Below are 26,456 nucleotides of genomic sequence, written 5' to 3' on the forward strand. Positions count from 1 at the left end.
TGAACTGATAAAATATTCATTAGTTTCAGGTAACAGCCATCCTACAAATTCCTATAGTAGTATCCCTTATACATCATTGATATTTCTTGAGACAACAATCAAAACATGCGGAAGGTTCATTATACTCAAGAGAAATAATTAAAATCAGACAGTTCCCTTTTTGAACTATCAGAAACTACTGAACTTTATTGTATTCAAATGAGGAACTATCTACGAAAAAAAAATCTATAAATGTCCTACCCCTTAAGATCGATTGAGATTCCCAGTTTTGGTTCACTGCCAGCTAGTTTATTTTTTCTATCTTCAGTTTAGTTTTTGTTGGTGTGGTTGTGTTAGTTAAAATTCTTGGTTGTGGTCGGTTTTTAATTTTTTTACTGCTTGGTTGCGGATATTATTTTTATAATTTGAGGTAAGCAAAATAATATCTTATCCTTCCATTCCTTCCATTGGAATAAAATTTGAAGTTTTCAAGATTTCTTGTTCTAAACTAATTTTTTGCAGTTGAATTGAATTACCATCGAATTTTCAAGTTCATTCAAATTTCAACTTCTTTTTTGATTTCTAACAATAAAAGAGCGGCTATTTTATTTATTCTGCATATATTTTTTCAATTATAATAGTGAATTTAACAAAAATTTCGTTACCACAATTGAATAATTTGTGAATTTCAGTTTATTCTTGGATTCATCGAAGAATTCATTTAAGTTTTGTTTGAATTCATTCAAGTCCAAACCTGATACCCTAGTTTTAACTTTTACATGTTATTCACTGTGATAATTTTTAAAAACATCCAATTTTTGACACATGTTTCTGTTCTCGCTGTTCAAATAATTTCAGAAATAATTTACTCAAATTATTTATATTTTTACAGCCTATCTACTCATTTGAAATATGGCTGACAATTCTAGTGCAGATAACGTACAGTCTCAAGATGAAATCATCGATGATCCTTCTATCGATAATGGGAGAATTCTGGCAAGCCCTGCTCCAGGAGAAGAAGTTTGTATATCAGGTAATTCAATTTGATTTGACTCTTTGGTCATCGAAAAAATTTAAAAAAATTATCGTTCTAATCAAATTATGATATTAGTGAAGAAACTACCAGGAATTGTTTATTGAACTCTTTTCTAGACTCACTAGGATTCTATACCTGTGTAGATAATAATCAATCGTTCAGTTCATTTACAGAGCTGCATTTTGTTAATTTGACTTCCAAGTTTCTTACAATGGATGAAATATTCATATAGAGTCTTTCTTAAATTTGTCATCGCAAATGAGATTTGTAGCACAAATACGCTGAAAACTACCATTATTATGATATGGCTCCGACAGGATTCTTTATTCGCTCTAAAACTCAATTTACTACTTCGAGTCAAATTTTTAACTTTTACCAAGAGTTTTACTATTGCCGGTGTTTCACGATGACCCAAAAATGTTTCAGTTTGTACATTAGTTTACCATTTTGTAATGAATTTTAACGATTTCAATGCGTTGTTGAAGCTTGTTTCGTTCTAGTTTTAACTTGTCAAATGTCAAAGGATGACTGATTTAGAAGTGGCAGTTGGTCAGATAGCGGGCGATTCAAAATGAAACCAATTATTAGAAACCCTTTATCACTATGGTCACTTAGGTAACCATGGAAGATTTAAGTATTGAAATGACGCAATCATTTCTCTATTTGGCAACAGATATATGAATTTCAGTTAGATTGTTTAAGTACTTTTTCTTTATTGGAAAAATAATATTTTTAATGGGTATAGTTCCGGAACCTTAGAATGGATTATGACCATTAACGAACTTAAAAGAGAATTTTTGTTCTGAAAAAAAAATAAGAACTTGTATTATTATTATTATTATATTCGATCATTGAACTTAGAATATACAATTTTATTATTTGAAATACATGTTATTATTCAGTATAGTCTCTCTGAACATCAATACACTTCTTCCAACGAGATAGAATTCATGAACTCTATACCTGATGTGAGAAGCTGGAAGGTTTTCAAAATACGCTTCTACAGCTGTTATGATCTCATCATTTGATGAAAAACGATTTCCACGCATACATTTTCAGTTTTGGAAACAGATGGAAGTCGTTAGGCCAAATTTGGTGAATACGGTTGATGCTCTAAAAATCCAAACTGCATGGTTCATTTCATTCATGGATTTTAGACTTTTCGAAATGCTCTTGTGACGGTGTATTGTCCAGATGAAAAAGAAAATTTTTCTTCTGCAAACTGGGTCTTTTTTCACGAACTTTATCTTTCAGCTGGTTTAAAAGGATACAATAATATTGAGAATTTATTGTTTTATCAGTTTCCAAGTAATCCACAAACAAAATTTCTTTCGTATCCCAAAAACCTGATGCTAACACCTTCTTGGCCGATTTCTGGACACGAACTAGGGTCGTAGCAGAAGAACCAGGCTCACACCAGGTTTAGGATCATGGTGATAGACCCAAATCTCATCCATTGATGAATCGGCACACAAAATCCACTTTATCCTTTCAAAAATGCTCTAAAGGTGGCTGAGAAATTCGCATTCGAATGTGTTTTAGTTCTATTGTTAGCTAATGCTGTACCCATTTTGCACATAGCTTTCTGAAACCCAATCCTTCAGTCAAAATATTGCTTATACTGTATATGAGATACCTAGGGCTTTTACTAAATCTCTTTCATTCGCCAGACGATTTTCTAATACAATATACTGTATTTTTTATACGATTTCTGGTGTTGTTGCTGTTTTTGAACGTCCTTGTCGTGGATTGTCTTCAAAGCTTGTACGACCAGGTTTATATTCAGCAACACATCTTTCTACTGTGGGTACTAATTCAAGGCGTAGAGTCCTTATACACTTTCAAAATTCCTTCATAAATTTCCTTTACTTTTAAATTTTCCAAAAATAAAAATTCAATCACTGTACGATACTTGATTTTTTCCATTGTAAATTTCAATGTAATTTTGTGTCACGTCGATATTAAATGGCTTGTATTGAACGAATAATGAATTGGCAGATTGAAATGAAGCTTATAAACGGTTTACCAACATAACAAAAAAAAATGAGGCTAGTAGCAAACCGAAAAACTTATTGAACAACCCCTTGTCTCATTCGAAGTACACTGTGGCCGGACGAACAGACAAAATAGATTTTGACTTTGAATTTTTCATCAGTGACTTGAATCTAATTGTTTGAGAACAATCTTGTCTCAAAATTTTTTTGGACAAGCGATCAAAGAGAAAAAGAAAAACAATAACTCCCCATACTTTTTTGACTTATTTGTTTGGAAAATTCGAAACAAAATATATGCTACTCAATCGAATAGATAATGATCCATATGAATTTTTTTGTTAATTATGGATAATTCATCATGAAATGATTGTTTCATTGACTACGAGCAAATAATTGAATATATTATCATAATATAAATCTGGAATGTTTTGATACTGAAACGAAAGTGAAAATACATTGTGATTTGAATTTCAAGTTACTGTCTAACCAAAAATCTAATGCGATTTGAAGGTAACCGAAATCGAGGAATAAAATTATTTTCGACATAGAATTCATTTCCTAAATTTGAGGATGGCAGGAAGATACGTGTACCTCAAAATATCTGCTTCCTTATACAAAGGGAGTAGATATTATCGTAATTCAATATTTGAATTAGACGCAATTTTGACAATTAATTATAGAAATATTGATTTGGTCATGGGCGATATCTCCAAAAACCGTGTCTACTGAATATTTAGGATAATTATGGCCAAAGCATTTAATTTATGATTATGGCTACTCGAATTCTGGATTTACGGTACTACCCTTTCTTTCTGTAGGTGGCGATATATAATGAATTGGCCATATTTTCATAAAAACAACAGCAAAAAATTCTTTTTTTCCTTTTTTTAAGTTGAATAAGTTGAAATCTCTGGAGGAAACTTCTTACAAGAAAATGTTTCCGATAAGACATTGATGGTTTCGAGTGGAAGTCCACTTATTCTACAACTTCTTACATTTCCTCCATCTTTAAAGCTGGGGTCGGTAAACTTAAGAATTTTGAACCTCCGTTTTTTATAGCAGATACGTATTTCATTCTACGGCAAAAATAAAAAAAAAATCCTACGTACAATTTTTCACGATTCGCCACAGATGGCTTTGCAACAGAATTTTAGTGTTCCGACCTTAAAGTATCAGTTCCATTAATCATTCATATGAAATTTTTGTCCATGTATTCGTTGAAACGATGGAAAACGTTCTGCGCATAAAGATAGATGGCTCCCCTGAGATTTTTACTAGATTCCTAATAAAAGAGATCCATTCCGATTTTTTCATTTCTTTCAATTAATAGTTCCTTTTCAAGAGTATTTTGAACCAAAAACAAATAATTTCACCATTTCTAAATGATCAATAGTAATACATGTACTGAAAACAAACAGTTCAATTTCAATAGAAAAGGTCAGAATTTCATGTGAATGATTAATGGAACTGAGAAGTTGAGGTCGTTCAGACGAAATATTCAAATTCGATATCAGAACCATTGGTGACAAATCGTGAAGAATTGTTCGTATAAAACTTTGTATTTTTTGCCGTAGAGTACGAATTTGTAATAAAAAAACAAAGATTCCCATTTGATATTTCGAAATTGAGCCTCGTCCATCCCATAAGGGCGAAATAAATGGAAGAGGTTATACCATAAGTAGGCTTCCTCTTGAAAACCATAAATCTTTCACAACATACATTTTTCTGTAAGATGTTTTGTTTTCGAGATTATTGACCGATTCAACTTAAGAAATTCACCCGATATAATGAAATGGTCAGATTTCCATGAAAAATTTGAAAGTATGCTAGTATGCATCATAAGAAATCACAGAGAAACCTTTAAATCTTAGAAGACTGTTTCCTTCAAAAATCGCCAGTTTTATCATAATTTATTTTTTCTTGGTCTGATGAAAGAAGAATTTTTAGTAAAAAGGTGCCACCTTCATAGGTCCTGGTACGCCGGTACACTCTATTGAATTATTGAAAAAAGGAAGAAATTAATACAAAGAACCAATAAGAATATTTATAATCCAAAATTTCAATATAAGGTACTTTATCAAATTGAAGGAGATATCGTAAATTCCAAAATGATGTTATAATTTTAACATTTGTAGGAGATTCCTTACTCAAGTAGACTCATTTTACTTTTATAACTCACAAGATTTTATTGCTTAGTGTCAATTTAGATTTTTTCCTCAGAAGCCTGTTTCCTGTTTTTTGAAAGGTGTTGTTCCCAATTTAGTTTTTCGTCGAGATAAAGAGCCAAGTATCGCACTGATATACCTATCGTATATATTGTATCGTACGATATAGATGGAAGCCGCCTCAATCCATGAGAGATGATCCAAGAATTCAAAGATGCTTCCTAAGCTGTGGGCCTTAATATAAACCTTCAAAAAACCAAACTCATGAGCCCTGACAATATAAATGTCTCAATCGATAATCATCATCTGGAAGTGGTTAGGGAGTATGTACAGGGTATTTTTAAAACGGTTCAACTTCAAGGGGAGATCAAAAAAATGTCATATAATACATGGAAATTCACGGAATTTATCACTTTTTTTCATGAAACTAATTATATCCGGTTGGTCGGAAGATTCAGAAACCTGAATCAAGCTGAAGGCGCTATATGTTAACGATGCGAGGTGAAAGGTTAATAGAGTGGCGATGATCACTGACGATTTTAATGTTCTTTCTGAACAAATTCAACATTCCTCAAACATTGCGAATTATATATATTGTTCGTAAGGTATACTAACACTCGATTCTGGGATTAGTGGTTCCTCGTTGCGGATAATCTTCAGTTTCCTCGGTGGCTTAATGGTTGGAGCATCGGACTAGTTATTTGGAGGTTGCGGGTTCGAGTCCCGCTCGAGGAGGTACTTTTTCCAGAATTGAAAAATTGTCTGAATGCCAAGAAATTAATTTCGTAATAATGTACTGATCTGAATTGATGAAGCTTGTAGGTGGCTTTTGTAGTATCCCTGAAGTTCGGAGTGTTTGATATATTTTTTTAAAAGAATTGCACTTTCTGTATGAAGGATATTGTGGTATTCTAAAATATTCACGGATATGTAAGATGTCTATTAAATTATCATTGAACTATTTCGATTTATTTTTGGTGTTGTGCTGTGCCATTCGCATTTACCAGGGTATTGTCCACATGCTTAGCATGCTATGTATTTTGTAGGAGCTGCTTGAACAAGTTTTTGAATTAATCCAAAATTGAACAAAACTGATGATAAAATTTAAAACTTTTTAATGGAAGTATGAACTGATTTTTTATTTCATAAAATTTTTTCGCTTAAATATATTTTTGTCGTTTTTCTAGGAATATCCGGAGTTTTCCCAAATTCCAAAGATGTTCACGAATTCAGGGACAATTTGATGAACAAAATCGATATGGTGGATGGCGATTCCAGGAGATGGGACCCTATTCATCCAGAAATACCCCAGAGAACTGGAAAAATCCGCAATATTGAAAAATTTGACGCTGGATTTTTCGGTAGGTACAACTTCTATTGATATATACAGGGTGGATCACGGTTGATGGAACCCCAGACTTTTACGGAGAACGAATTTAATTGAAAATTTGTGTAGGAACGACTGCTCTATAGATATTTTCAGCACTGCGGTGTGGCCACTTACCTCAAAAAGTACTGATAACTTTGATATTTCAAATAGAATACCCTGCATATTATTACTATTATCGGTTTGACGTATTTCTTGATTATTCATGTATTAACTTCCTTGTCCTCGTTTTTAAGTAATTTATGGATTTAATTCTTTTTTCGTGCAAAACATAGCATCAATAGCATCCATAGCATGAATTGAAATTGAAATTTCGGGTATACATAGATCACAAAACAATATCCCACGGGATATTGTTTTGTGATCTATGTATACCCGAAATTTCAATTTCAATTCATGCTATGGATGCTATTGATGCTATGTTTTGCACGAAAAAAGAATTAAATCATAACGTATCAGGACGTATCTTATTATTCACGTAAATGATTCACGAATCATTTACGTGAATAATAAGATACGTCCTCAATCATACAGAGTTATTGAAAATTACAGACTTCAACGAGACATAATAAACTGATAAAAAGTACGTTTTTTCAAATGCAACGACTCGCATATCATAAGATCTATCGAAAAAAAAATGAAATTTCCTTCAAGACGATATAACATCTTCTAATACCTAACTTGTAAAGTTTCCTAATTAAAAGCAAGTCTTCATCCCAATAGCAAAATTAAGATACATTTGTTTTAGATTTCCATGAAATGTTACAGAACTTATGAATTATGATAATTTGACTATCGGCATCGCTTGTGAAACATTATTTGTTGTATTTAATAATGAATATTTCATGAAAAAACGATTCAAATGGAAGGCAATGAGTGATATACACAAATTTTGATGAAAATGTTTATTCTTCATGGTTAATACAATCAAATTGTAGTAAGAACATGCAGAATGTATAATGAGATGTGTATCATTAGAACCAATGACAAGAGTGAATTTCTACGCATTGGCTGTGAAGAATCATCTATCAATTGATAAATATTCGTTGATAAATTCGACAATGCTGTACAAGCGGTGCTGATCGTCAAATTAGTTAGTTTAAAAGTTCTCTAACATTTGAGGGATATCTAAAACAAATGTATCTTGATATATTGCCATTGGGATGAAAACTTGCTTTTAATTAAGAAACCTTACAATTTATATGTTTTTTTCTCAATTTTATTTCAATACATCTTATGATGGGCAGGTTATTTCATTTGAAAAAAACGCGCTTTTTTTATCATTTTACCATGTCTAGTTGGAGATTGTGATTTTCAACAAATCTGAAAGATTAGGGACGTGTTTTTTTACACGTGAATGATACACGGGATATTGGTAAACCCTATTCTAAATTTCAGCTCTCTAGGATTTTAAGTATCGAAGTGATGAATGTTTAATTGATAGATACTTTTTTTCGCACTCGAAAACTCGAAAACCGCTAGAAATAGTGACAAGGAAGTCAATACATAAATAATAAAGAGGCTACTTCAAACCAAAAAAAGTAATAATATACAGGGTGTTCTATTTGAAACATTGACGTTGTTGTTGTTAGTACTTTTCGATATAAGCGACAACATCGCAGCACTGAAAATTTGTTATATCGATAGAGCAGTGGTTCCTACCCAAGAGACAAAATTTTCAATGAAATCGTACCTTCCGTTCACCGTAAAAGCCTTAGAGTATCATCTACCATGGACCACCCTGCATAAATATTGCGAATTCTCGTACCAAAATGTATGAAACACGTATATTCCTGTAGGAATTCACCATAGACAAGCCAACTCTATGGATCCAATGGTGAGAATCTTCCTGGAGAAGTCTGTAGAGGCCATTTTCGATGCTGGATTACATCCTTCTGAACTGGAAGGCACCAACACTGGAGTTTTCGTTGGATCTTGTTTCTCAGAGACCGAGAAGGATTGGTTTTTCGAAAACTTGGAACCTGAGCAATTTGGAATCACAGGGTGAGTTTGCATAACGTAGTTCAATGTAGTAATTCGATGTATAAAGACCTCTGGTCTCCAGAACTACAGCAGTTAGAGAAAAGTGGATGGTCACTTCAGAGAAATTTTTTCGACAAAGAAACTGTACCTAAAATGCATGTATTTTCATATTCTTGATATGAACTAAAATTGGAATTTTCCAATTACATCAAACCACCATAACTCCCACTCTCTTGATGGAATGCTTGTGAAACAAAGAGATTATTGAAGGGAAATTTCTCATAAAATCTTTAGGTTATGTCGAAAACATCAGTCTAAATAATAGTTTGCCACTAAAAAACATATCTTTTATTATAAAAGGTTTTCCAATAAGAGATTTTATTTTGATTAAGAAACAAGTATCTATATTTTGATAGAAATCAACGATATTTCATTTTGAGGGGAAGGTATATCGGGTGTCCCAAACTCGATGGCCTATTAGACGTTTCTGGAAAACTAATCATAATTTTGAGCTGAAAATTTGCATATTGGGGTTTGAGACAATGATCTTTCTCCCTAAAATATTTTCAGATCTCTACAACTTCCAGTTATACCGGAAACAGACTACTACTTCCTTATTTCAAATGGCACACCCAGTATATTATTGCATCATTAGATAGCTTTTTTGATGGCAATTTCGGCAATGTGCCATACCTTGGGTAAAAATTCAACGGTTCATGAGTTATTGGGATTCTTATGAAAAAAAAGGTGGCGATGAGGACTCACATTTTTTTGAATATTTCAGCAGAAAAAGCCTTTTTCGAAAAAAATTTGTTTCGTTTCGTTTACGCAAATAGGTAGTATTGTAAGACTGTGTTTGGCTCGGACCAAAAATGTACAGGGTGTTTATAAGAGGATCATGAACTTGGACAACTCAAATTCTTCAAAACTCAAGATTTTCAAATTAGAACCTATATTTTTTATTATTTCAGTCGATTCTACGTAAAAAAATAGTGGGAGTTACTTCAGCAAACCCTATACCTAAAATTAATACTTCAAGAGTTATCGGGGAAGAACTTCAAATGAGGAAAAACCGCTATTTATAACTGTGGGAATAACTGTCTGTTACTTCCGTAAAACACAGAAAGAAAATAAAATTCGATGTTTCCATAACTGAATTTGACATATCAAGAATTGTAATGAATTATTCGTAATTGAAAATTGTATTGGTTTATGGATTTCTCAACAATATCAACGAAAAATTAATTAAAATTCATGAAATGTAAAATTTAGTTATCCAAACATCGAATTTTATTTTCTTTCTGTGTTTTACGGAAGTTACACACAGTTATTCCCACAGTTATAAATAGCGGTTTTTCCTCATTTGAAGTTCTTCCCCGATAACTTTTGAAGTATTAATTTTAGGTATAGGGTTTGCTGAAGTAACCCCCACTATTTTTTTACGTAGAATCGACTGAAATAATAAAAAATATAGGTTCTAATTTGAAAATCTTGAGTTTTGATGAATTTGAGTTGTTCAAGTTCATGATCCTCTTATAAACACCCTGTACATTTTTGGTCCGAGCCAAAAACAGTCTTATAATACTACGTATTTACGTATTTTTCATGACCAATTAACACATTTGTGGCTTTATGTCCTCGATAACTTCACGAATTCTATATTTAAGGTCTTGAATCGATTGTGGAGCACTGGCATAGACCTTAAACAGTGTGAAGGTGTTAAATCGCAAGATCTCAGTAGCCAATTGTGACTTCCTCTTCGAGAAATAACACAGACAGGAAGCTTTCCTTTCAAAATTGTGATTGTTTCGTTGTTTGTTTGACCTGTAGCACCAACTTGTTGAAAATAAACTTCAAAATCTAAGCCTTCATGCAAAATGCGGTGTAATATCGTTTGTGAAATGCCTAATTACCAAGATCGAAGATAAATCGACAAACGAGCAATATTTTCAGTTGTACTTGAGCGACGCACATAGTTTCAATTCTTCGCCCAAGAGTGCTTTAGTTCTACGAACTGAGACATTTTTGTAACATTGTAATAATTTAAATGCGTGTCGAAGCTTGTACCTATTCTATATATTGTATATATTTAGTAATGACTTAGTTTTTACTTGTCAAATGTCGAAAGATGACAGCTTCAAAAGTTTGAGGTAGTCAGAATGAAACCTCTTATTGGAAAACCCCGTATATAATTCAAGAACTAATGAGAAATTGTTCTGTTCTTTAGCAAAATCAACTGAAAATTCAAATTCAATAATGTTATTATCTCGAAAACATTGAGAATATGGTAATTATGATGATTTCATGAAAATTCCAATTTTTGTTGATAAGTCGAATATAAGAGGAAATATCGCTATTTTTTTTTTAGAAAAAAGCTTCAAAATATTTCATTAATTTTTTTTCAACTGTTATAGTTCTTATCTAAAAATTCTTTTCTAGTTGCTTGAGGTCGATGATAGCAAACAGAGTCAGTTATTTTCTGAAGCTGAAAGGAGTGTCTCACATAACAGATACAGCTTGCAGTAGTTCTTTGTATGCCGTTGAAAATGCCTACAGGGCCATAAGATCTGGAAAATGTGACAATGCTATAGTCGGTGGAACCAATTTAACCCTTCATCCATTTGTATCTCTACAATTCGCCAGGTAAATTATCAATGAATTAAGTCGAGTTGTCATTAGACTCGGTACCTACTAACTTGAATTTGAAGTAACCACTACCGTCTATAGAGGTGGAAACACAGTTTGGCATCGTTGTATCTATGCTGAGATTTTACTAATTAATTATTATTTATCAATCGCTAACGTTACCAATGAATAATAAATCAGTCTGATTCCTGCCCTTTTTTGGTGTGATAAAGTGAATATCAGACACTACTTAGTGGATAAATTGAATAAGTATCTCAGTTACTCCTGCTGAATAAGCTCAGGATAAAAGATAAAATTGAAATTGAATGCTATTTGTTTCAATTTTCAACATAAATATAAACTCCTGAAAATAACAGAATATATGGAGTAGAGATTGATGAATATTTCGAAAAATTCATAATGAAGTCAAGTAATTTTTTAATTTGGACTATACAATAATATTGTAGAAATTGATTGATCATTCAAAATAAGTATATTCAAAACTCGAGCATTATGAAGAAATTTACGGATTATCCGTAGAAGCTTCAATTTCTTCATTTCTAGTAAACTGGAAATGAACCACCTTACTTCGATCTCTGAGATAAAATCTTTGCTCCTGCATTTTGGAATAAATGTTCGCACTTTCCCAGTAGATAATCTCAAATGTAGTCTCCGAAATTATCCATATTTTACGTTATTTTAAACAATCCTGCCGTGCACTATCGTATTTATTTCACTACGTTTATGCATGAGAAAGAAAAGATTTATCAAACAAAAACACGTGTAAAATTTTCATATCTATGATTACAATCGACAATCACCAGCTTAATTTCTCCTGTTCTAAGCTTGTACTTTATCTGGCTGTAAAGCCACCATCTTCTTGTCCGCGGGATTTTTTTAATTAGCATTTAGCGCATATTTCAACAAAGAAGTTATAATAATCAAAATGTGTAGTTACTTCAAGTTTCAAGGTAAATAATCGATGTGAAATATAACAATGAAACGAAATCATTTCGAATTTCTTCCAGATTGGGTGTATTGAGTAACGACGGTTGTTGCAAGTCCTTCGATGCCACTGGAAACGGCTATGCTAGATCAGAAGCTGTGGCTTGCATACTTTTGCAGAAGGCTAAAGAATCTAGAAGAGTATATGCTACGGTATGTTGGAATTATTTTATTATTTTGAGGAAATTACTGATTTCATTTCATCTCCATAGATTGTACATGCTAAGACGAATTGCGATGGTTACAAGGAGCAAGGTATCACTTATCCTTCTGGGGAAACGCAGAAGAAACTTCTTCAGGAGTTTTATAGGGAGTGCAACGTAGATCCAAGATCTCTCAGTTTTCTGGAGGCTCACGGCACAGGTTAGTTATTGAATAATCTTAATATATTGATACCTACAACTTGGGTAACATTTTTAACAACCGGGTATCAATGGCGGCAGGTGACAGTATAAGATGGTGAGGCACAGAAAAACAATATTATTGAAATACAAATATATATTTTTAGTTTACGAACGAAGTTTATCTAGGGAACTTTACTTTGTCAGTTGTATAATAATCATTATAAAAATTTTTATTACTAATACATAAGTAATTAATAATAATATGATGAAATCTTGGAAGGGTTGAGAAAAAACTTCAACCTATTGAAGAGATGAATATACAAGAACCGTGAGATTGAGATCGATATTATGGAACAGAGACCCAGTGCCGTACCGAATGATGTGAAATTGAGGTTGAAATGGACTTATAAAATATTCGATTAATACATGTAATTAATTTGGTGAGCCACTGCCTTACTTGCCTCATAGGACAAGCCGCCAAGAATAAATTATTTTCTCTCAAAAATTACAAAATTGTCGTTCTTTGAACACAATGCTTTGAGTATAGTTATCCTGTTTCTAGAACATGAAGAAATATTTCTTGTGGATGTAACATTTTTGATCTCTAAGAGTGTATTTTGCAGCATATTTTCTGTAGTTACATTAATATCATTTATCGAGCAACATATTCTACTCAATAATTTGATTTCAGGTACTAAAGTCGGAGATCCTGAGGAATGTTCAGCAATAGATGACGTCTTTTGTAAAGGTCGCGAAGAACCTCTTTTAATCGGATCTGTGAAGTCCAATATAGGACATTCTGAACCAGCTTCTGGCCTCTGCTCGATCACAAAAGTATAGAAATCATATAATATTACCGACGATATAATTAAACTTGATGTAACTTTTCAGTGCATAATCGGTTTTGAAGAGGGATACATTCCACCAAATATCCACTATTCCAAGGCAAGAGAGGGAGTACCTGCTTTGGAAGAAGGCCGTATCAAGGTGGTTTCTGAGAAAACGCCATTACAAGATGATAGAGGACTCATGGGTAATTTTTTTTCTGAGCCACTATATGAATACGGTACACAACGGTAATTGAGGGGAGGCCTTTCACTCGTGTGATTGCAGCACTCGCCTTTCTGGCTTGTGCCACAAGCTTCCACACTCGTGAGAAAAGTTGGAATTTCCCCATTTGTTGCACAATATACTATTTTCTACAAGCGCTTGAAATAAATCGAAAAAAAGATTTGATTAAATACTCACATATACCTGAATCACATACGTAATTCTGCATTCAGTTACCATAGTTATCTCATCCTTGATGTTAATTGGGCGTTCGGTGCATATAAAATAAAACAAAATTCAATTTTTTAGAATAGAATAGAAAACACCTCTATTTCTAGTCACTACAAATAGCAGAAAGGACATAGTGTCAAAAAGAGAAGAATTATCTACAATTTATTATAAAATTTACCTAAATCATAAGGCTCCAATGTTATTAGCATTTCATATATTGCTTTTTTGAATTTTCTTCTTTCCCTTCTAATGTAATTCGGCAGTCTATTGAACATTTGCAGGCAGGAATAGTGGCACCTTTTATCATTGTGAGGTGATGCTTAGGATATAACGGGTGTTTTTTTTTTAAGTATATAACTTTAAGTTGGCATTACTGTTCAAGATGCTGACCGATTTAACAGCTGTCAAGTGATTTATTCTCAGTTTGGTTTGGCAATTCATCATGAATAGACAAACGATTATCAAGTAAGGCGTAAAGCGTCGAATGGGCCCAAAATGAGATTGCCGTTGTTCCCGATTCTCATAAGCGAATTTTGTTTAGCGATGAAGCGCACTTCTGGTTGAATGGCTACGTCAACAAACAAAACTGCCGCATTTGGAGTGATGCTAATCCTCAAGTGTATGTCGAAACACCGTTACATCCAGAAAAACTGACTGTTTGGTGCGCTTTATGGGCTGGTGGAATCAATGGTCCGTACTTCTTCAAAAACGATGATGGCCAGAACGTTACAGTCAATGGTGATCGGTATAGAGCCATGATTACTAACTTTTTCATTCCTGAATTGAACAACCATGATGTCCAGGATCTGTGGTCCCAACAAGACGGCGCAACATGTCACACAGCTCGTGCCACAATCGATTTATTGAAAGACACGTTTGGTGACCGCCTACTTTCACGTTTTGGACCTGTGAATTGGCCTCCAAAATCTTGTGATTTAATACCGCTAGACTACTTTCTGTGGGGCTATGTAAAGTCATTGGTCTATGCGGATAAGCCACAAACCCTTGACCATTTGGAAGACAACATTCGCCGTGTTATTGCCGATATACGGCCACAAATGTTGGAAAAAGTCATCGAAAATTGGATGTCCAGATTGGAATACATCCGAGCCGGCTGTGGCGGTCATATGCCAGAAATCATATTTAAAATGTAAATGCCACAAGATAATCTTGCGTATAAATGAAATTCATGTCAATCGAATAATCCATCGTTGTTTTATTGCAATTTAAAGTTCTATAGCTCTAAAAAAAACACCCTTTATGTAGTGTGGGCCTCTTCTCTCATAACTGCTTTGGCTCATAATTTATTCTTTGATATTTGCGTGTGGGAAAATTACTGCTAAGTCATTCCCGCATCGTATACGTGTTATATATACGTATTATTTTCCAATAGTTCCATTGAATTTGCCATGATTCTGCTTATGTTATCAGTTTGATCTACTTATTGCGATGAAGCTTAAAAAATTTATTCTGTATCTATACATTCAGAATTTCAACTAGGTTGGTGTTGTAGTGACGAAGAGATTAGTTTTTTTCTCAATTTTCTTTTTCGATTTTATCTTGTCCTAATGACTCAATCAACATAAGTTTGTACATGGAGCTTGAAATTGTTATTTTATATCTGAATGTGATATTTATTTTCGATCGATTTTTTTGTTCTGAATTCATAAGGTAGATCCAATTTTTGAACGGACAAATTTACGGAACCTCTAGTCGTATTTATCCGCTGCATCCAAGATCTAAACTTTCCCTGACAATTTCAATTATGTGGGTATTCCTGTTAGATATACGGAGGAACAGAATCTTATTTTGAGACGAATTCATCATCAGTAAGTCGATCTTTATTGTTTAAGACCATTTTCGGCTAAAAAATCGAAAATAACATGTATTGTGATGAAATGATAGAGCGATATGTTCAGGGAATGGGGTTCAAAAATAACGTCCACACAGATTATAGTTTTTCAATGAAAAGGTAAAAGTCTAAGAGTAGCTTTAGCTAAACTTTTACCTAATAAAGACGGTGATTATTATTATATTTTGAAAAATGGAAATATTTCAGGCATAAATAGTTTTGGCTTTGGTGGTGGAAACTGCCATGTACTTCTTAGGTGGAACTCGAAAACCAAAATTAATGGGGGTCAGCCTACAGACAATCTACCACGTCTGTTATGTATTAGTGGCAGAACACCAGAAGGTATAACTTCACTCACTGAAGACGTGAATTCAAGAAGTCTTGATGCTGAACACATACAACTTCTTCAAGAAGTTTTCAAGTAAGTATTCGAACTATTCTGAAGAAGATTCGAGTCGAATAGACACCTAAACTTACAGGAAGGATATTGAATCTCATCGATACCGTGGCTACACTATTGCTTCCAAAGATGGCGAAATCAAAACTTCAGTGAGAGGTTTCGAAGGTATAAGGCCACCTTTAGTACTGGCTTTTGGAAACTTTGAAGATTCTTGGCAATCTCTCGCTCAGTCCTTGTTTGCTATACCTGTTTTCGCTGCTACGATTCAAAGGTAAATAACACTTCCCAGTAACCACAAGCGTTCACATATTTCATATCTTTTTCCACAGAATTCATGATGTTTTGAGTACCAAAACAGGTGTTAATATCACTGAAATAATAGAAAACAAAGCAACTGAAATAGATCCTATAGTGAAAAACGTTTTGGGAAATATTACGCTGCATATTGGAATTGTAGAAATTCTGAAAGATTTAGAAGTGACTCCAGATTTCATCATTGGATATGCTATTGGGGAACTTGGATGTGCCTACTATGACGGAAGTCTGACTCTCGAACAGACTTTATTGACAGCGTTTGAAATTGCTAATCAGATCAAAACCATAAATGAACCGTCTACAACTTATCTTGTTCACCTTGGAGAAGCACAGGTACATTTTTTTTTCTTGTATTAAAATTTTAATACAGTCAATTTTCTTTTGAAGGTAAGAAAACTGTTACCTCCAAGTATTGAAATAATATGGAAAAATACTGAAAGGAGTGTGACTGTATCTGGAGCACATAAAGTTACTCAAAACTTCGTTGAATCACTCAAACAAATCGGTGTCCAAGTGGAACAGATCAGCAATGTTGCAGTAACGTGGCATACAAAAAAAGTCGCAAAAATTGGTAAATCAATTGGTCTCCTTATAAGGTGATGAATTTATTCATAAAGTTGATTTTACAGAATCAAATCTTCTACAAAGACTTAAGAAGATCATTTCGAAAACCAAACAGAGGAGTAGTAAATGGTTGTCGGCGTCAACAGAGAAAGTAGCATCTCCAGAATACTTCATAAAAGCTTTACTTTCCCAAATATGTTTCCAAGATCTTTCTAGCCACTTTGAAGAGAACCAAGTTATTTTGGAATTGGGTCTTGGTGGATTTTCTCAATTACTAAAGAGCACAATTGGATCCCCTGTTGAAATCGTTAAGTTTGAAGATAATTCTAAGGAAAATGGAGTTATTAGACTTCTGAATGTGTTAGGAAGGTAAGATAATATTGGAAGAGAGCTGTCCACTAGTCTCTTCTTTCAAAACTCGAAAATAATTTGTTCATGTATATTTTCAGTCTGTACGAATGTGGCTTCAATCCTCAAGTACAAAACTTATATCCAAGAATTCAATATCCAGTAAGCAGAGGTACACCGATGATTTCACCAAAAGTCAAATGGGATCACTCTAAAAACTGGTACGTTATGTTCTACAGAGAATCTGATTCTTTGAAGAGTGGCGAAAGAGTACTTGGTGTTACATTGAAGCAAGAAGAATGGCAATATATATCAGGGCATGTTATTGATGGTAATACTGGTCAATTACTTTGTTGTCAATTTCATTCAACTATTTGCCTTTTCAGGACGTAACCTCTTCCCAGCAACTGGTTATTTGCAGGCTGTTTGGGGAACTTTATCTCTTACAACAAGTCTGTTAGAAAGTGAAATGTTCTTGGTTTTCGAGAATTGTCGTTTTAACAGGGCGACCACCGTCAGCAAAGAAGTGACGGAATTTACTATTATGATTCAAAGAAATAGTGGTAATTTTGAGGTGACTTTGTTTCTTTTTTCACCTGTAGTATCTGTATTGACGTAAAATTTTTAGGTGATAGAGGGAGGCACAGATGTTGTGAGTGGAAGGGTGTATACTTTGTCTGATAGTAAAGAGGAATATATTGATCTTCCTCAACCCACGGAAGGGATAAGAGATGATTGTCTCTCTTTGAAAACGAAAGATATCTATAAAGAATTGCGTCTTCGAGGATATAACTACAGGTAAAGAAAATGCACTTTTTGTTATTGAGAATTTTGGTTTTTTATTCACCTGAATAAACTCATGTTTTGGATTGTACTTAATCTAACAAAATGAGGAAAGCACTTAGATATTCGAAGTCAGGAGCACGTGTTTATTCATGCGCTACTGTATATAGGTATATGTGGTCTTCTAAGGCGCATGAATGAACGAGGACTCGGAAGCTCCTAAAATTTTTTATTTTAATATAATAATAATATATTGATGAAGTGACATGTGCAGGGCCGTTAATTTCAGCCAATTTCAAAGGTGCGTCCTTTCCGAGGATTGCATCTCCAGTATGGAGTATGGTGACTCTAATTTAGTGCAGTGGGTTTTATATATCCAGCGCTTCCGATTTAGAGAGTGACGCTAAGCCAATAACGCCATCTCTCGGGCAAGCACAGATTCACTACAATTGAATTATGTTTTTTGAATTGTCTTTATGTGAAGATAAAATAATGATAATTATATGTATCTCTTTAGAGGTGCTTTTCGAGGTCTTCAAGAATGCAACCAAGATGCTACAGTTGCTTGGTTGAAGTGGGACGGCAATTGGGTATCTTTCATGGACAGTATGCTCCAAATTAAAATTCTTCAGCTTGATACGAGGCTGTTGTATGTTCCTACAAGTATTAAAAAATTGACGATTGACGCCAAGAAGCATCTACAGTATGTGGAATCTTTCGGTGAGAACCCAGTTCTTCCAGTGTATGTCTACAAGGATGCAGATATCATAAGGTAGGAAGGAATATTATCATCCGAAAATAGTTGATATTAAATGAAATTCTATTTTTAAAGATGTGGAGGTGTTGAAATAAAAGGAGTTATGGCTAGTTCCATTCCTAGGAGGAAACAATTGGGTCAACCCGTTTTAGAAAAATACGAGTTTGTACCAAATGAGATAAAGCTTCCAATTGAGCAATCATTACGTGTAAATATGCAGATAGGCCTGGAAAATTTGTATGCCATTAAGGTGAGTTGAAGTATTAAGGGTGATGGGCCACGGTCGATGGTACCCTGGACTTACGGTAGTAGTATCAGAAAGTACTATATAAGTATAACTTTTTCGGTTTGCTGTAGCCTTTATAATTACCTTCCTTGTCCCTATCTCTAGCTGTTTCCGAGTAATCGATTGATTCGAATCTTTTTTGTGGAAAACATAGATTCAATTGAACATTCATCGCTTCGGTACTTGTAATTCTAGGAAGCTAAATTTCTGGTATATTCCTACTATGTTTCGTTGATTTTAAACAATTCTCTACGATTAGAGGCGTTTTTTATTGTACATAAATGATACACTGGATATAGGTAATCCATACTAGAAATTTCATTGACCATGATACATTCTGCGTAGTACTTATATTCATGATCAAATGAATTGATTTTTTCTTCAGATCAAAGTGGTTGAAGTGTTAGATGAGGCAACAAAAGAAGGTAGCGAACCTTTAGGACCTTCTATTCACCAAGTTTTCAATGATCAGCCACTTATTCAAACCAATATTGTTATACTAAGCAAAGAAAAGCTTGACCTGCAAAACGTCACAGTTGAAGACAAGAAATTAGTTTCCGAAAATGATTGCAATTTCATCGTGGGAACTAAAATTCTCCAGAGAGCAATGGTAACATTATTAAGAATTTCAGAAGTGTGAAATACAGAAATGAATTTTTAGATTCTTCAACAAGCTTTCGGAGCCTTGAAAGATAAAGGATTCATTTTATCACGAGAAGAACCAGATTTCGATATTTCTAAATTGACAGAAGAAGATCTTGCTGGTATAGATGTACTTAGCATTCATGATGTTGGCACAGAGAAGCTTGTCTACTTCAGAAAAGCAATACAACCAAAAGAATATAAAATTATCAAAGTTTCTCAAGAGGATGAAGACTTCAGCTGGTTGCCTAATCTGCAAACTTCTATGAAGAGTGACAGCGATGTTATTATATATGCGCAAAACGAGGAATACAGTGGCATTCTTGGTCTTTTCAATTGCATTCGAAGAGAACCTGGAGGTATATTTATGACACAAATTCAAAAGCTTTTGTTAAATTAGAAATTTCAGGAATGAATGTGAGGTGTTTCCTTATATTTGATGCTGATGCTCCACCATTCGATCCAAAACATCCTTTCTATTCTGTTCAGATGAGGAGAAATATGTCTGTTAATATCTACAAGAATGGACAATGGGGAACTTATAGACATTTGCTATTAGATCAAATCGAAGAAGTAGAAACTGAACATTGCTTTGTGAATCCTTTGAGAAGAGGGGATTTGTCCAGTTTGAAATGGATTGAAGGAGATCTGAACTCGAAAACTATTTTACCTCCAGAGAAGAAGCTTGTACAGGTCTGTTAAAATAAGGAAACTTTAATAAGTGGACAATATGATATGAATTTTTTTCAGGTATACTTCGCATCATTGAACTTCAGAGATGTTATGACCGCCTCAGGCCGTATCAATGCTGATGTTATCACCATGGATAGGATAGAACAGGAATGTGTTCAAGGTTTTGAGTTTTCAGGAAGGACTCCTAGGTTAGTGTACTTTCATATGCCATATACATAATCTTTTCATAGAATTATTGTATTTCTCAACAAGATATTGTAGCTGTTTAAATGATGAATTGAATTTATTACATGCTGTGCATCATGATAATATTTTTTCTGATCATTTAAAAATTTTCAGTGGTCGAAGAGTTATGGGAATGGTAACTTATGGAGCAATGTCAACACTCATTGCAGCTGATAGTTATCTACTCTGGGATATCCCAGATTGTTGGACTATGGAACAAGCTGCTACGATTCCAGTAGTTTATGGAACAGTAATTTATGCCCTTATTCTGGTGAGTAATTGATTTAAAATAATGGTTTTCGAATACTCCAATTATACTTTTTTAGCGAGGTAAAATCAAGAGAGGGAACTCCGTTCTTATCCATTCAGGTACTGGAGGAGTTGGACAGGCTGCCATCAGCATAGCTTTAGCCCACGGTTGTACAGTGTACACTACAGTTGGTACACAGGAAAAACGAGATTTCATAAAAAAATTATTCCCTCAACTAACAGGTATGAATCAAAGATTTCTGGTTATATATGATAATCTGAGAATATTTTGATAAATTCCGCTCACTTTCATTTAATTTCAATTTATCAGATCGCCACATCGGTAGCTCTAGGGATTTGGCTTTCGAGAAACTGATTAAACAGGAGACGAAAGGTCGTGGTGTTGATTTGATTTTGAACTCCTTGGCCGAAGAGAAGCTCCAGGCCTCAGTTAGATGTTTGGCAAAAGGTGGAAAATTCTTGGAAATCGGTAAATTCGATCTGGCAAACAACAACAGTTTGTCTATGAAACTACTATCCAAAGGCTGCTCTTTCCATGGAATCATGTTGGATCAGCTCTTCGTTGCACATCCGTCAGTCAAGACACGAGTTGGTCGTATGATGGAAGACGGTATGTTAATTTTTTTTTCGGTGTCATTAGGATAATTTTGATTTTACCTTGTTAGGAATCAAGAATGGAGCTGTAAAACCATTGACAACGAACGTTTTCAAAATGGACGAGGTGGAGAAAGCCTTCCGTTTTATGGCTACTGGTAAACATATGGGAAAAGTAATGATACAAATTCGAAAAGAAGAACCTGTGAAGCACGCAATTCCACCTGTAGTTCTCAGTAAGGCCTATCCAAGGTAAATATAACTGTTTCAATGAACGATATACCAACTTCCTTATTTTCACTGTTTAATAGATTTTCATGTTGTGACGGAAAATCATACATTGTAACTGGGGGCCTAGGAGGATTTGGTTTGGAGTTGGCTGATTGGTTGATCATACGTGGTGCTAGAAAACTAGTTTTGACTTCCAGAAGTGGAATCCAAACAGGATACCAGTCCTCCAGAGTTAGGTAAGATCTAATTCAAAACTATGACTCAAGGGACTCATTTTGTATTTTTGTGATAGAACTTGGAATTCCTATGGTGTTGTGGTCAAAATATCAACTGCTGATATCACTACCAAAGAGGGATGCGAACAACTGATCTCAGAAGCCGAAGAATTGGGACCCATAGAGAGTATTTTCAATTTGGCTGTTGTGCTTAAAGATTCGCTGTTAGAAAACCAGAGTCCTGAAAGTTTCAGAATATCTTTGGGACCGAAAGCAGTAGCCACTAAATATCTCGATGAAATTACCAGATACCGGTGTCCAGATTTAAGGTATAGTATACCATCCAACATGATATACCAAAACTTATTCATCTATATTTGAAGATTAACTAATATAAGGAAATATGTCTACGACGAGTCATGATTTTTTTGGGACAACTTGTTTCGTTGTATTCGTTTTGGTGAACAAATAGAAACATTCGATGGAGCGAAGAATATTACATGAAAAAAGTACTCTTATCCAAATACAAAAAATTGAACCGTTTTTGAGATATTTGGGTTTTTGTAGTCACATGATTTCAGCAGATTCATTCATCTCTATCAAACTTTATTGCCAAGACATTGCTTTTCTTCAATTTTAATAGATGAAGGATTTATTTTGCTTTTCAATTTTTGGTTACTGAGAGTTTTTCATTAGTCAGGCTTTTCATTTCGAATCAATGCAGTGATTACTGAATAGAATTGATTTGTTTGATATCCTCAGTTAGTATTATGGATATATTCTTATAATCGCTTTGATGCTCTATTGAAGAAGAGGCATTGCTTTCTGTTGAATAGTTTATATGTTCAAAAAGATACAAATATGAAGTTGAACATTACTGTATTTAATATTTTTCTGTAGAGATTTTGTCATCTTCTCATCGGTATCTTGTGGAAGAGGAAACACAGGACAAACCAATTATGGAATGGCCAACTCCATCATGGAAAGGATTTGTGAAAGAAGAAAACTGGATGGTTATCCAGCCTTAGCTATTGAATGGGGCGCAATTGGAGATGTAAGTCGAGGAATATTATATGTTTCGCATCAATTGAAATTTTTTTTCGTAGGTTGGTTTAGTAGCTGAGATGATGGAAGATCATACTGAAATGGAGATTGGTGGTACTCTACAACAAAGAATATCTAGCTGTCTTCAAGTGATGGATACCTTTTTGAGGCAGAAAGAAGCTCCAATTGTTTCTAGTATGGTAGTAGCTGAGAAGAGAAGTGGTAGTGGAGGAGCAGACAATATTGTAGATGCTGTTGCAAATATTTTAGGTATATGTTTTCTTTTGTGTGAAACAATTCCATAATAATGGGAGAATCTTTTAGGAATCAAGAAACAGAGTGTATCGCCACATGCTACTTTAGCAGAGCTTGGTATGGATTCTATGACTGCTGTTGAGATAAAACAAACTCTAGAAAGAGAGTTTGAGGTATTTTTGACCGCTCAAGATATCAGAAGTATGACCTTTGCTAGGTAAGTTTGGTATGGTATTTCTTTCAAGCATTCATGAACCTAATTATAAGAGTGTTGTGTGAAACGTTTATTTTTCTGATTTATGTGTACATTTTATCTGCCTGAAAATACAACTTCAGCTGAGAAAAGATTATTCACACCAAAAGATGATACAAAATCGTATAAAACTAAACAATTAAATAAGAGCTGATAAATACAAATAATAAATACATGTACGGGCATACATAGTGAACTGATGTATTATAGTTCGTATAAAAGTTCCAAAACTTACTGAATAAACATAAAACTTGCATATCTATTTCACTTGACATTTAACCTAAATTGAGTGATTCTCTGATATCCTTCACAGAAGTAACAACACCACTAGGGAAAGACATAGACCGTCCCTAGATTATTTTGTTTAATATCATCTTTTGTCAGTTGAAATTGTATGTCTAGGAAAATAAATACGTAGGTGTACTGTATTTATTTTCGATATGATGTAATAATTTGAAATGTATAATAAATAACATTTATCAAGTAGATTCTTTTGATCTTTGTAGGTTACAAGAGATCCAACAGTCCAAAGAATCAGATCGCGAAGCTGGTATCGTCCATCAAAGACTTCCAACAGGAATTGAACTAATTTTACGCTATCTAGGTGATGAAGCAACCTCTACTGTTCCCGTGATAAAACTACCGAGTTTGGTAGAAGAAAAATCAGACGCACCTTATATCTTCTGCTTCCCCGGTATAGAAGGTTTTGCAACAACTTTGAAGCCTCTTGCTGCTAATCTGAGGGCTAAAATAATCGGTATCCAGTTTTGTTACAAAAATCCAACCAATACTTACGCTGATTTGGCAAAGGAAGCTGTTATGGTAAAAATCATTACTTTGTTTTCCAGATATAATTAACAGTTTGTTGTTCTGTTTTCCTAACATCGAATGTTTTAGCAAATCGAGAACTTACTTGGACCAAATGAACCACTCAATTTGATTGCCTACTCTTGGGGTTCAATCATAGCTTTAGAGACATTGGCTATGATGGAGACCAAGGGACGTAAGGGAACATTGATATGCTTAGATGGTGCACCTGGTATGCTCCAGGAAATGTGCAAACAGGAGATGAAGACAGGTTCAGATGCAGAATTCGAAACTGTTATCCTTTGTCATTTGATGGCGTTATATCTTCCATATGAAATCATTTTGAAGAACAGGGTAAGTTAGGAAATCAAAATCTTCCAACTGAAAGTAACTAATTATAATTCTTCAATAGGAGAAACTCTACAAATGTAATACATTCGAAGAACGTCTTGATGTTGCTCAACAAATTGCTTCGAAAGACTCAACACATTCCCCACAGTACCAGAGGAAGGTTGCAATAGCTTTCCATACCCGTATTAAGGAGTTGAAGACGTATGCCCCAGACTATCCAAAGATACAATCTACTGTAAGACTTTTCAAACCTTCAACCCTGAGTGTCCAGAACTTCGCCGAGGACTACAAACTTTCAGACCTTTGTGCTAACCTCTCTGAAGTCAAAGTATTCGAAGGAAACCATATAACTATAGTGGAAAACGCAGAAGTGGCTGAAACTATCAATGGACTTTTCGGCATGAGAGCCCCTATTGTACCTGCCAAGATCGAATCTAACGAAACGTACGCTAAGGAAGGTTTTACCGAAGGTTTAATATCGAAAGAAGTAACGGAAGTGAAACAAATTTGAAAGAGAAATGAATGAAAAAATGAACATTGTAGTGATATATTAGTTGAATTTTTTTCAAATAGACATTAATTTTGTTGTGTTTCTTCAATGAAAATTCGTTCATTCCATTTGAAAGACTTAGCGTTAAATTAAGAATTTGAATGTTTCAAATTTTATGGATTTTTTATCAAATTGATATGGATAATTAAAATTTTCCTATAAAGTTGTTGTTTTTTTTCGTCATGTCTCCCAAATATTTCTATAGGGATTACCATTCACATGATACAAACATTGCTGATTTCACACAATGATTTATTATCTGAAGATCATTCAATAAATAGTAAATAGTGAAATTGTCAAGTTCTGTAAATATAAATTTTTCAAAATTTGAGTCTTCAGAAATTCTTGAGTCGAAATCTCGAGCTTGGAGGATCAATCCCTTATCAAAATTTTTTATATCAAATTTTCTGCGAATAGCTCTCACAGATTTCGGGATAAACTCTGGACTGCGTACGGCACACGGCCAACGGACATATATTTTGGTTTACCTATTATTTTTAATGAATGTTTAGAATTGAACGGGAAAAAATTCGAACACTATAAAAGTTTTCATAGACTATGTTTTGGAATGAATAGAATCTAAAAACTGAATGAAAAAATCCGCCTGATCGCTATCCAGAGTATTTCTTCGAAAGTTGTTAGAGCAGGAAATCTGGAACAATTGGTTTTTGCACCAAATTGATCCCCCAAGCACCAAATTGAGCAATGAAGAAAAAAATTCTCAGAAACATGACAATATATGGAATGAAATTAAAAACATGATGCTACTGAATATAATATTTCTCACCTCAAAGTTCTAGCTTTCCTTGTGATGATATCAGTACCTATGTAACAGTGGGTAACTGGCTTCCACTATAAACATGCGTGGCAGTGTTTAATTCAATAAAAACTTTTGTTGGAATGATTTGGATATTTTTTAAGATAATAGGAAATAATGTACCTCAATAAAACATTTCTATCGATTTTCATTCGATTTGTGTAATCTATACCTTCCAAAACGTTAACTGTAAAGATTTTATTTCCTAGAACAATTCCAAAGATTTATAACAAAAATATCCAAAATAGAAATTCCTTGAAAATGTGAGATATTTACTGAAGAAAGTAGAATATGAAATACCTCATCAAGCTCAACCTAGATATGAATCATCCCTTGTTCGAATTCTGATATGACATTCCATAGTGGAAAAAGTAAAAGGAATAGTAATTCAGAGTTTAAATTCAT

The 26,456-nt window shown here is 33.9% G+C and overlaps 1 protein-coding gene across 1 annotated transcript; it reads left to right on the forward strand.

Moving 5' to 3' along the window:
- The first annotated feature begins 261 nt into the window (after positions 1–261).
- On the forward strand, positions 262–25,397 carry LOC123675181 (fatty acid synthase-like). The gene is made up of 35 exons (XM_045610485.1): positions 262–409; positions 872–1,012; positions 6,362–6,535; positions 8,361–8,565; positions 10,984–11,187; positions 12,198–12,327; positions 12,387–12,537; positions 13,210–13,352; positions 13,410–13,551; positions 15,859–16,072; positions 16,131–16,322; positions 16,381–16,699; positions 16,754–16,937; positions 16,996–17,299; positions 17,380–17,609; positions 17,665–17,852; positions 17,907–18,076; positions 18,579–18,833; positions 18,894–19,068; positions 19,490–19,714; positions 19,766–20,105; positions 20,156–20,439; positions 20,497–20,627; positions 20,779–20,935; positions 20,991–21,156; positions 21,245–21,544; positions 21,600–21,780; positions 21,840–21,995; positions 22,052–22,303; positions 22,875–23,028; positions 23,081–23,288; positions 23,343–23,490; positions 24,033–24,348; positions 24,424–24,687; positions 24,746–25,397. Exons 2-35 carry the CDS (start codon positions 892–894, stop codon positions 25,193–25,195), a joined length of 7,233 nt encoding a protein of 2,410 aa, XP_045466441.1. The 5' UTR covers positions 262–409; positions 872–891; the 3' UTR covers positions 25,196–25,397.
- Positions 25,398–26,456: the final 1,059 nt, after the last annotated feature.

Source organism: Harmonia axyridis, chromosome 3 (assembly GCF_914767665.1).
Source record: "Harmonia axyridis chromosome 3, icHarAxyr1.1, whole genome shotgun sequence".
Lineage (NCBI taxonomy): Eukaryota > Metazoa > Arthropoda > Insecta > Coleoptera > Coccinellidae > Harmonia > Harmonia axyridis.